This window comes from Rhea pennata, chromosome 8, assembly GCF_028389875.1.
Source record: "Rhea pennata isolate bPtePen1 chromosome 8, bPtePen1.pri, whole genome shotgun sequence".
In the NCBI taxonomy this organism is placed as follows: domain Eukaryota; kingdom Metazoa; phylum Chordata; class Aves; order Rheiformes; family Rheidae; genus Rhea; species Rhea pennata.
This window is the reverse complement of record NC_084670.1, coordinates 8,839,539-8,854,952: the sequence shown is the minus strand read 5'-3', so window position 1 is coordinate 8,854,952 and position 15,414 is coordinate 8,839,539. Positions and strand designations below refer to the sequence as shown.

General features: G+C 42.3%; 1 protein-coding gene across 4 annotated transcripts in view; it reads right to left on the bottom strand.

The window, feature by feature from the left end:
* BEND5 (BEN domain containing 5) overlaps positions 1–15,414 on the bottom strand; it is a 592,354-nt gene that overhangs the window by 25,826 nt on the left and 551,114 nt on the right. The window contains exon 1 of one of the 4 annotated variants that reach the window (XM_062581160.1): positions 6,255–6,543. The exons of 2 other annotated variants lie outside the window; for them this stretch is intronic. In XM_062581160.1, the coding sequence (XP_062437144.1) occupies positions 6,255–6,471 (217 nt within the window). In that variant the 5' untranslated portion in view covers positions 6,472–6,543. Of the gene's footprint in view, positions 1–6,254; positions 6,544–15,414 lie in introns of those variants that run through there. One more of the 4 variants, XM_062581161.1, reaches the window with a different exon arrangement.

Below are 15,414 nucleotides of genomic sequence, written 5' to 3'. Positions count from 1 at the left end.
GACTGAGGGGAGGGATCTCATCAATGAGTTTAAATACCTGAAGGGAAGGTGAAAGAAGACAGCACCAAACTCTTTTCAGTAATGCCCACAGATAGGACGAGATGCATCAGGTACAAATTGAAACACAGGAAGCTTTGTTTGAACATAAGGAAAAAAAAATTTCTTTTTTCTTTTCTTTCTTTTTTTTTTTTTTTTTTTTTCACTGTGAGTGTGACTCAGCACTGGAAGAGGCTGCCGAGAGGCTGTGGAGTCTCCTTCCTTGGAGATACTCAAAAGCCATAGGGTCCAGGGCAACCCGCTCCAGTGACCCTGCTTGTGCAGGGGGTTGGATTAGATAACCTCTAAAAGTCCCTTCAAACCTCAACTGTTCTTTGATTCTGCAATTGAAGAGCGCCATTTGTATGGCAAAGCCTGATGTGCACATAGCGCAGACACATCAGAAAGCACAGGAAGAATTGGGCTTATTGCTCAAGGGCAGCAACACACACAATCTAGTCCACAGGTACTCCGTATCCATTCTAGGAAAAAATCAGGGGGCAAAAAAAAAAAAAAAAAAAAAAAAAAGGTCTGTGAGGAGCCACTGCTACTATTAGAAGGATTCACATAGTCTCCTCCTGGTAGTTCCTTCTCTGGATGGAGGCCAAAGACCTGTTGCTTCTACGGCCTTTGGCCTTTAGTCCCTCAAAGATGCGCAGTGGGAGCAGTGCCCTCCAGTTTCCTTTCACCTTTATCTAATCTTGTTTCCTGCCCTGCAGGGGATACCTGCCGAAAGGTGAAAGGCGTCTATTAATTAGTAATTGGCCCTGTTGTCTGCCCATGTAAAACAGCCCTAGGTAGACCTAACTGCATTGCTGTGTGCCACAGTTGATTTCTTCTTTCCCCTTCTGCCTGTGCAGTGGACTTCCCTTCCCCCTTGGCTGTGGTTCTGACCACTTTCCTTATCTTGGCGAGTGTCAGGGCCCTCCAGGGGCGAGGGCTGGAATGGTGGCACGGGCTTATCCCATCCCATTTGTAGTCTACAGATGACCACTTGCTGTAAGAGGTCAGTCAACTTGGGGATGGGGAGGGGCTACTGCTGCTGCAGGGCTGTTGCTGAGGGTTGTGGATTGCCCTATTTCATTGTCCGTTACGCTCTATCACCTCCCACTGTCAAATTAAGTATGCCTCGATGGTATGTGGCGATCCTCTTACCAATGGCTTTAAGTACACAGGGTCCATTCGGTACAATATAGGCAAGTGGCCTAGCTGTCCTCATTCCCAAGCCCTCTGTCTCTGTTTCTCCAGGTTTCTGACATAATTCTTCCTGGAGACTCGCTAGCTGCACCGGTTGCCTCCCGTCAGTTGCCTCCTTGGGGCCAACAGTGATTTCATGTTTTACTGTGGGGGCTATCCTTTTTTTAAATCAACAGATCATCTTCTCTGTTTCCTTCTCCATTCTCCACTGGAGGGGCAGGATAGTGAGAGTTGATCATTATGTGGATCAAACTAGATGTTCCCATCCCAAGCGTCTGGGTTGGTGAACACTCAGCATATTCTGACAGGGTCAAAAGTTTTAAGATTGCCTTGCCAGCATCACCTCAAACTTCTCTTCTACTGCCCTCCTTTTATCTTGCTCAACCTTCAATTGTTTTTTTGGTGTGATCGTTTCCTATCTGCAATAACAGGCATTGCTGTTTTGAGGCCTGCAGTTCATTTTGGAGGGTAACTAGTTCTTTATCTCACTGTTCCCTGTAAGCGTGAGCTGCCTCCAAACAAGCCCGCTGCATTTTTATAACTACGTTTTTATTTCGGCTGTCCTTACTCCTACCCCTAGCTAAGTCTAGAAAGTTGCCCTTCCAAGTCCCTGTGATCATACCAATGATTGTTAACCCATCTGAGCGAGAACTTGCAGGATTCCTCCACTCCATGCCTCTGTAAGTATGCTGCTATGTGGTCATTAGCCAACATCCCGCTGACTACACAAAATTGTTGGGGGGCGGGTTGTTATTAATTCTGGGTTTATTGCCAACAATGGTGATACAGTGTAATCACTGCAAGCAAATCTTACTGCACATTTGCTATTACCCCAGTCTTGGCTTCTTATATCTCCAACAGTTTCTTGTTAGAGGTTCTCTTAACTTCCGGAGAGCAACCTTGAGAGGCGTCTCCCAGCTCAAGGGGAGATTCAGCGCCATGCAGTTTGCTGCCATGCAAGAGAGCTCAATGGGCTCTCAGATGCAGCACTATTTATGGACACACAGTTTGACTCATGGTCATACGATATTTGGTGTGGAGATATACCTTTCTTGTTGACCTCATGCCCTGTTGGGGAAAATATACCCTTTTTTTCTGATCTCATGCCTGTTTCTACCCTCACCAGTTGCAAATAGTATTAACTGGTTAGTTCCTTCTAGTCAGCACTGGGCACTGTCAGCTACCTGTGGTCAGCTGGGCCTGAGGTCAGGAGGGGTAATCGAGCTCCACCACAGTATCCACTCCCAACCCTCCTCAAAACTCAGCACTGAGACCTCCTAGAATCATTTAATTTAAAATAATCCTGAGAACTGAGATTTTACATCCTTCCAAGTTATACAGTAAATTACTTTATCATGAGTTGTACAGGCTTTTTAAAAAAATTAAAAAACCATCTAAACTACTTTAACAAGAAGTGGAGCATACTATCTTTTAAAGGAGCAAGGAGGAACATGGGTGCACACAGGTATTAACATGCCTGCTGTCGCAGCAGCTAGGGAATTGCAGTCAGAATCTGATGGCGACGTGTTATGATCATGTGGGTGCAAAATGTTGACGGCAGTAGCTAAAGAGACTAGTTATTTACTGTAGTCAGGAAATAATGCCTTTGATTACAAGGCACTCACTACTAACTTGCTAACAACTCTAGCCAGAAGTAGTGAACTTTAAGTGTCTCTGAATCTCAGTATATTCTACCTAATATTTATCAATTTACAAAGCAAGTAAGATCTCCAACAGGGTTATCTCAGGATCATGAATGCTGTCTCCTGTAAGGAGCACATATTTACAGAAAAATTCTGCGACTGAACATGATGGACAAGTGTGAAAAACTTGCAAGCATCACATATATTTCAACAAGACGGATAAGAGAAACAGATTTTCAGGATTTTGATCAAAGGACACAAAGAAGAAAAAAGAAAGGGTATGGATGATCAGAAAGACAGGCTCAAACTCCCTCTGATAAGCTGTTCACTATTTTTGTATTCTCCATGAGACAAATCACTAACATGGTACCTCAAAAAAAACTGCTGCACAGTACAGCCCTAGTCTGCTGAGCTACACTTTCCATTCAAGAGGTAAATAAAATGATTTCATTATTACTATATAACATCAGTTGCCTACTAACCAAACGCTGAACTGTTATGGTGTAGAATAATCATTTTAACATGCCTTCCATGTTCTAATTTTTCTGGGTTTAGCCTTACTCTTTAGCTAAACTTTTACCAAAAGTCCAAGATTCCTTAACTAACAGTTACATGCCACCAGTATCAACAGCTCTTAACAATGCACACACAGGTAAAAGAAAAGGTGTACAGCTGCTCTATCATGGTGCTATACTACTACCATTATTTATAAATAAGTATATTATACTTATTATTGAAATATTACAAGGAAGATGGTATTCATCTCCTCAACATAAAAAGTCTATCAGAATTAGCTAATTTTCTGAGCATGATAAAACACTTTCTTCCTCCCCCCTTTTTTCTTTTTTTAATGTGACACATTTATAGCAATAGGTATAAACATTGCTCTGTAGCAATGCTAATGGTTCTCATAGGTGTACAGGTTTCCAAATATCCAACCTTGCCACAGAAGATGAATGAATTGTTTCCAGCCTATTTTAAATGAGGACAATTGTTTCATTAACTGTTTACACAGTCAATGGTCCAAAAAACCTGTGTATTATGGAAAAACTTTTTTTTCTTTAAACACAGAAAAAACATTTCAAACAAAAAATCGTTATGCCACTCAATGGTAACATGAGCATGGTATCTCTATTTTTCCTCTAGTCCCTCATTTTTTAGGTTGCTAAAAAGGAAAAAGTAAGCATATCTGTTTCTCAGACTATCCTTAATTCCCATTGTACAGATGTTTGACCATAAAAACATATGAGTAGGAACACATTTGCTTACTTGCACAGCCCTGCTAAATCAGTGTATTCAGATATATAGAGATGTGACAGAATTAATAAAGGTTGCTATATGTTTTGTTGTGCTCATGGCTCCACAGGAGAATTTCTCGGAGAAATTAAAAACTCTGGGGAACAATTAATGCAAATCACTAATACAGGTAACAAGTCTTGCTCTCTAGAGAAAACAGCATATATTGGTTCGTTCCAGTACAAGAGAGAAACAATGGAAAACTGTGTGAAAGAACACTTATCTTACAGACTCATTGTGAAGAATGAAACCTGACAAAGTTAGGTGTACTTTATGCTAGATCTACTGTGTGGAAAACTGAGGCAACTCTGTAGGCCCAACATGTGGACAAATCCGCTACTGTCAAGAATGCCACTGAAACACTGGTTATATTGAAGTGAACATGATGAATGTAAAGGGCAATGCTGCTGCAGATCTCTGTGAGTAACAGGAAGGTGGATGATTTGGGCAGAGGTAGAGTAAACCCCAAACACTGGCACCACCATCTTCCAGATAAATGACAGGTAGCTTGCAATAAATGCTTCATATACCGGTACTCCTCTGCTACAGATGGGAGACGTAAAACACATGTTGGCACAAGACAACATAAACTTAGGGGAAGGATCCATGCCTCTGTTAGGCTATCACACTAGTTCTTACGATTTTCTTGAGTTGCAAAAAGTCTGAAATTAGAAAAGCCTTACATTGAAACAATATACATGCTTGCCTGTTTCTTATTCTTCCCAGGCATCTGCTCCTGGTCACTACTAGAAATAGGATACTGCTATAGGTCACTGTCCAAGTCACGTACAAAATAGACCATCATGCTACCTAGTTAGCTAGTTATCGTTTCTTACATAAAAAAAAAAATCCCAGTTTACCTAATTTTAACACTAACATGCTCTCTTTAGATATGAGAGCTAGGCGTTGCCTTCTCAAAATTCAATATAAAGCATTAAGAGAGCCAATATTATTGGGCCTATCCTATACTATATATAGGGAAACAGAGATAGTAACATTTCTCCCCAAGTGGAAAGGCCAGAATCAAAACCTAAAGTCCTTCTTGCTACCCAGACGGACATTTCAAATGGTTGTTGCCATCTTTCATTGGCCTATTCTAACCAGTAGTTTGCTACAAACAACATCAAACTTCCTTTCTAGGTCAACTCTGACTATAGCACTATTTACTTTCTTTCAAGACTTTCATTTGCTTTCTTTCTTTCAAGACTTTCCAAGAAGTCTTCAAGGCAGCGTGCTGCCAGCAAGTCATGATTTGGGGACACATATAACACAAACACTATCTCACAAAGACTGAATTATTTTAAATGGCCAGAATAGGTGTTTATTTCTTAACAGGCAGCTGAACCAGCTCCTTTGGCTAGAGAAACATACACAAGTTAAACATGAAACAAACTCAAGGCAGCAAAATCAGGCTTAACAAGCACAGTGCATAAAGGTCCGATTCCACCATCGCCTTCCAAATTTGTGAAGTCACTTAAACTAACAAAGCGGATATAAACCAGCACCACTCTAATTTGTCAAAGCACTACCCTAGCGCAAAGGTATAAGTGACTCCACATGCTATAAATATATTCTGTATGAAAAAAACTAAACTTTTTTTTTCTTGGGGGGCAGGGGGGAGTTTCTAATTTCACCCTTGCCGTGGCACTGAGGGTTAGTGCTCAGATTTATGATTATCTGAGCAACTCTCCCCAAGCAGGAAACTCTCCCCAAGCAGGAAGGCGATGCGAGGGTTTGGGGCCGCAGCGCTGCCCGGTTTGGGGAGGGAACCAAAGGTGGGGGGGGGGGCAGGTCTCGCCCCCTCCCTCATGCGTGTGTGGGGACGGTGGGGGGAGGGGAGCGGCGTCCTCCCGCCTCAGTAACGGCCCCCCGCGCCCCCCCCGGCCCCAGCCGCCATGTGCCGCCCGGGCTCTGAGCATGTGTAGGCGCGACGCCGCCGTCCCCTCCCGCTCTCTCACACCTTCCCTCCCGGCGGGGAACAGGCAGGCGTTGGGGGGGGGGTTGGTAACCGGCCCGGCCTCCCCCCACCCCCCGCCGCCAACGGCCGCCAACGGCCGCCCGGCGCCGCGCGCGCGCGCTCACCTGCCAGCGCCAGGATCTGGGCCTTGTGCAGCAGCAGGCGGTCGCCCCACTCGGCGGGGCTCTCGTCCTCCTCCTCCGCCTCCTCCGGGTTGCGGTACACCGTGTAGACCTTCTGGTTGTCGAAGTCGAGCTGGGACTTGGGGCTGAAGTCCTGCACGCAGGAGACGGGCAGCGCATAGCAGACGTTGTCCTCCAGGAACCGCACAAAGGCGTACATGGTGCGCGGGGGCGGGCGGGGGCAGCGCGCCGGGTCCCGCGCGCCCTCGCACTGTTATTGTTCCTGAAAACCCGCCTCGGCGCTCGGCTGAGCTCGCCTGGCCGCGCGGCGAGCCGGCAGGAGCCGGCTCCCGGCAGACCCGAGCAATCCAGCGCGGAGCGACGCGAGCCGGGCCGGAGCGCGGCGAGGGGCGGGCTGCGGCCCCGCCGCGCTCGCCTCCGCCGGGCAGCCCCAGCCCTGGCCCCGCGGGCCTCCGCGTCGCCCCCCGCACCTCGGGCCGGAGGGGGCTTTGCCCACAGCATCCGCCCGTGCGGCCCAGGCCGGGGCCCCGCGGCGGCACCGCCGTGCCTCGGCCGGCAAGATGGCGGCCTGGAGGCGGCTGGGGCGGTGGCAGGCGGGAAGGGCCCCGCTAGGCGGGAGCGGGCTGCGAAGCTCCTCGAAGCTCCTCTCGCCGGGCCGGCGCAGGGGCACGCCGGGCGCGGAGAGAAGGGTCCGGGCAGGCCGGCGACTTCGGCGCGTGCTCATACGGGTTGGGGTGTGGAGACACCCTTGTTCTTTGCTGATCTCATGCCCTGTTGGGGAAAATACGGTGTTTCTGCTGATGTCGTGCCCATTTCTGGCCTCAGCAGTTGCAACCCCTATCTCCTGGTTCCTCCCAGTCAGCACTGGGCGCTGTCAGCTTTTTGTGGTTAGCTGGGCCCGAGATAGGGGGGTGAGAGGGGTGGTAGTTGGGCTCTGCCAGATGGACCACAAGCTGAAAACAACTGAAGTTTCAGAAATCTATTGTTACACCCACCTTAGAAATCTGCCTCTTAAAAAATGAAAACATAAGTAACACAGTTTACTTTAGTTTGCAAGCTGATAAAAGTATTTCAGTAACAAGCTCTAAACTTCCCATACAATAATGGGAGCTTTATTATTTTGGCAATTACAGAGTTTCACAAATCTGCAGTTTAAGATTTTTAAATCTTAAACTTTAAAGATATTTCAATGCCTATATTTTATTCTAACAATAAAGTATTGCCAGACTGGTATGTAATTACAGGCAAATGTAATTCTGCTACAAGGTATGGATGACAAATGTATTCTAGCAGCGAGGCTGTAAGGGAAATGAAATTCCAGCAAAGACTGTGTTGCTGATCAGACAACAACAGCTGCTGTAGCGATCATATCTCCTCTACCTCATGTTACAGTAGAGGTATAAGAAGTTGCAGAAAGACAACAGAACAGACCAATAGCTAGAGTTACTCCATGGACTCTGTCAGAATTACACAAAGGACAATTTTGCACCGCTAAGTTCAGTGGCTAGTGAATGATTTGGAACACTGAACCTTACTGAGATTGTATTTCCTTGGCAGCTAAGATCTATTAGCAACATCTAGGGTTGCTGTCAAGGGAAAGGAACACAGAAAAAATGAAGAAACTGGAAATAACAGGAGAAATGAAAAGAAACTAAGGACACAACAATTAGGATAAACTTAAAAGAGGAATGATCTCTTCAAGTGCCAAAAACACTGGGTAATATGCCCCAATGAAAGAAAACTACAAATATTTATGTAAAGGCAACTAGCATCTTTTGTTCTTGACTTAGAAGAGGAACACTCTAAACTGTTACTTGCAACACTGTGCATTTCAAGGTTCAGTTATACAAAGGTTGCTCCAAAGAGATCTTTTTATCAGCAGTAAAAATGGATCTCAAATCCCTTAGGCTATTTCACAATTCCCCATTGACCAGCATTTCTGGAAACAGATTAACGGTCGGGATGAGAGAGTGCATGTTTACACTTGGTCCCTAGTGCACACACTGAACCAAGAAGGCATTAAAATGCTGAGGAAGAAATATCAATCCCATACATTTCTGTCCTGCCTACCAGGAACGGTGTTAATTTCTGGCTTTAATATCTATACATAATCCATATTGGTTAGGGTGAAGCTGAGGAAAAGATCCATTTAAGCTCAGAATCCAAATGCACAGGTATCAGCTCTCTGTTCATTTGGACCTTCAGCATTTCTGCTAGCCTGTTTAACAATGGCTATCCAGGGAACACAACATTAGCTCGAGGCTTAAAGATGTAGAGTTCCTTCAGAGGTGTAGGTTTCAAACTCTTTGATAACAGAATTACTGAATCCTCACCAGATTTAAATCCTCTAGCAAGTCCAGCAACAAACATAACCCTGCAGAAAAGCAGCCTGTCGTATTTTCAAAATATAAATAAAGACACAGTTTAAAAAGTAAAAGTGTCACTCCAGGACTCAGGAAACCACAATGTACAGTCACAACCTATCCTGGACTTCTCAGTGGCTATTTCCTGGAACACTAACTATATTTTTCTGTTGTTATTTTTCCTGAAAAAGAAAGTGTTGAAGCAAAAGATGACGCTTGTTTTGACTTGCACTCTGTGTTTTCACTTAAAGATTCAAAATGAAAAGCTGATAGTACCAACAACAGCTACCCAGATGCGAACTCACTTTCACAGCAAAACATTAAAATTAGGCTCATCAGTCATGTTGCTTCAATATTTAATATGATGCTATCAAGGGACACTGTATTGATTTTTAATCCACTGATGGATAAATTCCCATTTCCTTTCACCATCCAAGTGAAGAGGCTTTGCTGCTGCCTGACGACTCAACAACAGCCACACACTGGAATACTATAGGGAATCCCTACACTTTAAATACACTGCTTAGAAAACTTTATTGCTTCCTTGTGAATTTATCCTCCAAGCATTACATTTCTTAAACAATTCTTTCAAAGCTCAAATACACTCTCAAGGAAAGATACATCCACAATTTTCTAGATAGCAATGAGAAGTGACCAAAGGCACGTTAGTTAACTCGTTGTATTTTAACAGTAGCATTTAAAGACAGAAAGTTTCAAGAATAACTCAAATAATGCACAAGTACTGAGCACCACTCAAAGGTTTATGTGTGTGCATGATACAATCCACTCATAATCTATTTAATTTTTACGAAGAATATGATCAATAAATTGTCTCTGGTCAGAAAATACCTCAAATTGATCCATTCCACAGTGCCTCAGTTTTATTAATAAAGTACAAGATAAAGTCATTTCCAGGTATAAATGAATCTTCCTCTAAAAAAGTCAGAAAGTCACATGGAGCTTCTAGGTGTTTTGAAATGGAGAGGATTTGTGGCAGAAGGCAATCTTCAGCTAGACAAACCAGGTGGGGCAGGGATTCCTGAGAATTGTTCCCACTTTAGCTTTTTAAATAATCTTCAATACTTCGCCATCAGCATCACAAGGATTACACATAAAATTCAAGCCAAAAAACCCAATGTCCATCCCTATATGATTCTAGAAGATGGAGGAGAAAATATTTGTGTCCACAAATATTTAATTTCTGAAGTACTCCACTACCAAGAGAATAGTGATAGAACCTAGATTACACAGATAAATTCTTAAGATTACTCTTTTGAAATCTACGGCCTAAAACCATCCCCGGAAGAGGAAAGGCAGCACTGCAAGGCTATTTAGTCCCAATTCCTGAGAGTGATCTAGCCTTTCGTGGGGCTGAAGATAATACTCAATCATCTTTTACATTAAACTCTCACATCCTAACAGAATATTCTTTCAAATAAATGAAACCTAAAAAAGCACATTATGGATCCATTCACATAGGAGGCATTTATTTCCCAGAGGTAGCTGGTATATTCTGTAACATGAAAAGGTAATGATTAAGCAAAAGTGACCACTGGAGAAGGCACTTTCCTCACTGTTAATGACTGGCTGGAGAAACCAAGGACGAAAGAAGAAGCCAGGCAGTCATTAACTGTCCAAAATTCCTGACCTAAAGGTCATTTTACTGTTACAAAACTGGAAGTAAATAGATAATTATTTTCTTTGTGCTTTTATATGTATTGAAAAGATAAAATTCTGCTGCCTGTTGCCGTGGATATTGGTCTGTAAGATACTTATCTTTCCCATTCTGGCGGGCTCCACAATGGATAGATCTGGGATTGGCAACCTTTCAAGACTGTGTGCCAGACTGCATTTTCCTTTTCCAAATTACAGGTTAAATGTGCCCACAGAAAGTCAACAGGAAGAGGAGACGCTGCCAGTGGGTGCTGTCTTGCCTCTGTGTGAGGTAGCAGTTCCCTGCTCTCGCCGCATTCCTGGCTCAGCGGAAGCCGGGAGCTAGGTTGTCTGGGAGCTGCAAATGACTCTCAAATTGCCACGACTCCCAGCTCCCACCCTGCTGTGCACCATTCAAAATCTTGCTAAATGACATCTTTTGTACTCAGGCAGTATGCTGTTTTCCATTCCTTAAACTTCTTGCTTGAACAAAAACTAGGAAAGACGATGTTTCCCTTGAGCTGGCTTGTGCATGGATTCACCTTTGCAACCTGTCCTTTTGGTATCACTGCAACTATCTTCAACTGCTTTGAAGACATCATTGCTGCTGTAGCCCAGATGATCTCTACTGATCTCAGATCCACTGCCACCCACTGGGAGCATCACCCTATATATTTCCACTCTATCTGGAAATTTGGACATTTGATTTGAGATTTTCCTTTTTTTTATTACCTTTTTAAACAGATTTTTCCCTGGCTTTTGATAGTCATTTCACTAATATGAGATCAGTCTGTGTAGCTTTTATAGACATAGATTTTGCACCACTGCAGGAATTCAATCCCTTCTGTATCTCAGATGACAAAGTGACTTTCATTTGTCAAGGACTAAAGTCTTTTTGTAACCTTCAGGCTTTAGTGAAAAGTATCATAGTAGATGCTGCCCACAATTATGTACCAAGTCCTATTATGCTTTAATCAGAGCCTAAGAGGCTACTAATGGCCTACTTTTGTAATCTTTCTGTTTTAGTTTTTTATTCTCACATCTGCACAGTGCAGTTCTGTCTTGCACTGACATTTATATCTCAAAATGATCACACAGTGATCTGGGATATGCACAGAAGAAAAAAAAAGAGGTCAACTACTGCTGACTGCAGTTTTACCAGAGTGAAATCTCACGTTCCTCACACCTCTGTGTTTCTTCAGGCAGTTGATTTTGGCTGGAGATGACAGACTCTAGAGATGAGTCTTATTTTTTTGGAAGGTTCTTGACAATCAGCATCATCAGGAAGAACATTGCATACATGAGGACAGAGTCAAACTCAAAACTGCTAAAAGAGGTATATTCTCATGTATCAGTGCCATTTAATTCATACTCTTGTCCTACTCTTTCTAAGTTTCTTCAAGGCTTGTTATATATCAATATAAAGTGAGTTTTTAGCAATTATTTCCGGTAATTAGCACTCACATCTCAGCACTTCAGAAGAGATTTTTTTTCCTTCTAAGGAAAGTTATAATCTGAAATGGACCAACAGCCCTTCTGGAGAATCTCGGCTAATACAAGCGTGTAAAATGCCCTTTGTGGAAGGTGAGTTGGGAATAACATAGAACAGGAATAATGATTGGAATATTTCAGAAAGGTGTCTTCTTCAGCTCTGTCTTATTAATAATCACATTTAAATTGAAAGCACATAATTCTTTACTGTTATAAGTGCCAAACTAATCTAGAAACTGAATGTACAAGTGCTTATTGGTATGACAACCTTTACTGCACTTTGTGAAGCTCTCCACTCATGCAGAGACCAGACGTCTGTATCATTTACAGATTATCTAAATAAACTTGCACTTGGTCTGAGCTGGTAGATGAATTAAAAAAAAAAAAAAAAAAAAAAAACTGTGAGGAGTAGCTGTCACCTAACACCCACAAATTCATGTGGGTCATCTATAAGAGTCCCCAACAGAAGCCAACAGGAATTCTCCTTCTTCAGGGAGCAGGAACTACACAGTAATCTCACACAGCAAAGAAACGCTGGCATTCGTCTTCACTTCACTTACACAAAAGGTGTTGCCCTCAGAATAGAAAATGGCATAGGAAGCTGACAGCCCACGAGATTTCTGAATCTCCAAGGGACTTTATGCTTTGCTATTATTTTCCGCAAAAGCCTAAGCAACATTTATTGTGCAATAATATTTAACATTCAGGGGAATCAGGATTTTTTTTAGGTGTGATCAGAAAGGAGGGCCTTTCATAGGCTGTCACTATCCTTCCTCATAACAAAGAAAGCTTTGTTTCATAAAAAATATCTGTACTAAAATGCCCTAGAGAAACTGTAGTTCTTTTTTCTTTTCTTTTTTTTTTCCCCCACTGAAACGGGAATTTTCAAGTTTGAAGTTCCCTTTAAGTACTCTTCTAACATGATTATGTTTAAGGAAGCTCTATCAAGCTCCTGCATGAAACGTCATACAACCATTAATATATTTTCTATGCAAATACAGCTGTGAAAACTAATAACTGAAATCTGATTTTTTTTCCACATTTCAGCATATCATACACCTTTTCATTCTTTCCTATTTTGTAACTCACATTAGCTTCTCTTATCAATAAAACAAAGCTCAGGTTATATTGCCTCCTGCTTAAATTCTCTACAAACATGAAAGCTGGACATTTAAATAAGCAATTTAATATATACATTTTTATTCAGTTCAATCTACTGATCTTTTCCTGGTAGGAATAAGTATTCTGCAAGATGATTTCAGAGGAACACACCATTCAGAATATGAATTGGAATATTTCTGCAATACTTTTCAGTGAGGATGGTGCGATATTAAGATTAGATCCTGCATATAATCAAATTTTGATGCTTGAACACATAGTCTTGTATTTCTTTTCCTTTATAAGGTTTGTACTTGAAAACACAGTAATCCAGTATTTTGAACATACACCATCTGCAGATACTCCACAGTCCAAACCGATGAAAAGATGTCAATGAAAATAAGCAACTGTCTAGGGCATTGCCATACATAGACTTTGTTAAATTCATCATAACTGTTTTTACTATTCTGAAGGCAGAAAATATTGCAAAAGCAGTCTTTCCAGAACAGCCAGAGTAAGCAGGGTTTGTGTCCATCCCTAAATTCAATCCTGGTGTATAGATTGAGGAGCTGTATATATTTTCATATTCCTTCAAATGCTCTGATATGATACACAGAATTTCCTCCCAATGGCTTATTTCTCCAAATTCCCTGTTTTTTATTTACCAGTACATATAAGAGGTAATAAAATAGAAAAGATAAGACAGGTGGGCAGACAGCACAGATCAGATCATAAGTAAAAGATGCTATTACTGAGAATATATTGCAGTATTTAGTGAACATAAATATATTGCATACCTACAGTTTTTATCCAAAACCACAAGAGATACAAGAAAAGACAACAGAACTAAGGAAACCTGAATTTTCTTTGGAGGCAGCAGCAGAGCAGTGCAGTAGCTTAAGATATTGATTAAAAAAGTTAACTGGTCGGAAAGTGAGCTAATAGTATTTTAAACAAATTTTAACTCATGAAAAGTGATGAATTGTCACATCTCTTAACAACTTAGGACAGTTGAGTACACAGATTATCTACTTTGCCTTTGACTTGGAGGGACTTTCTCCACAGTCAATGGTGTAGACGGTCTCCAAGGGCGAGTCAGTGTTTAATCCCAATTACAGGACACCAATTATAATTTAACGGAGAGGAGAGAGCAGTGTTGTTACACTGAGCCTTCTGTATTTACCTTAGTGATCAGCCACCATCCACAGGTGCATTTTACTGATTTTACAGACCGGGCATGACACACACATTTTGATTCTATGTGGCCTCTCACAGACTTGCTGAAATCACTCCTAACCACTATCATAGTATTAAAAAAAAGAACAAGCCCAGCAAACATTCCCACTGATATTCCACATTGCACAATGGACTTAAGGAATGGTTGGACACCAGGAAGGACTGGGGTGCAACTGAAACACCTTCGGGCAAAATCACAGCCCAGGAAATCCCATGCAGTTATTGCCTAATGCTGGACGTATCTCCAGAGACCTCACACGACGTGTGAGCTGTGCGTGGAGGCGCCCCGAACCCGGGCAGTAGATACCATGGAGCACAGCATGTCTCAGCTCCCACCCGTCTCTGGAGCACGGACGGCAAGAGGATACCTCACTCCTCCTACTGTCACAGACTGGAAGTCTTACCTGAAGGTAGGTATCTGCAAACACATTCAGCAGACTGATCAGAGGAAATTCCTATAAATACTGGCCAGCAAGGCCAGGAGGGGATCACAATTTTCTCCCATTTTTTATCTTTAACCTCCTAACCTTGTACCCAGGAAGCGAGATGTCCAGTATTGCCGCACTCTGCAACTCCAGCTCAAAAAATCCTATTCTTCAGCTAGACATATGTAATTCTCCCAAGCCAAATCTCCAGGAAAGGAATGCATGTGTCCCCAGACCTCAGGCGCTATGAATTAAACTCCAGTTGACTTCCTATGGATTGCCTGCAAAGCTAAAAGCATAGCAGGTGACCAAGCTACTGCAGGGTAACATATTTCTTCCACTGACAGCTAAAATACTTTGAATTAACTCATGTTTACCAATAGTTAGAGCACATACATAGGCAGTTACTCTAAATCAGCTGATTTGCAGGAAACTGGTTACTCCACCGTAATTTTGGGGCGGTTATATTCTAAGAAAAAAATGTAGCTGAAATGAGAAGTAAGAAATGTAAGTAACAATTACATTCTCTTAATATTCTTAAATGCCTCAACTACCTCCAAGGTCCTGTCTTCTCTGACAAAACACTCTCAGTGAGCATACATACCATTCTCCTAATGTGTCTCATATATTTGGTTTGTTTGGGGGTTTGGGTTTTTATATCTTCAGATTTGAAGTCAGTTGACAGTGAAAAAAATTCATTTACATACAAATGCCCCACTTTAAATACATTATGTTTTGTTTTTAACTTACATTCCTCTCTGAACTAGCAAGATCAATATAAAATCCATGCTTAGTAAGCCTTAGAAGAAATTCTCATAATATTCTTCTGTCTTAAAAGCTCTTCTAAAATGGCAGCTATGTCTTTGGGATACTCGT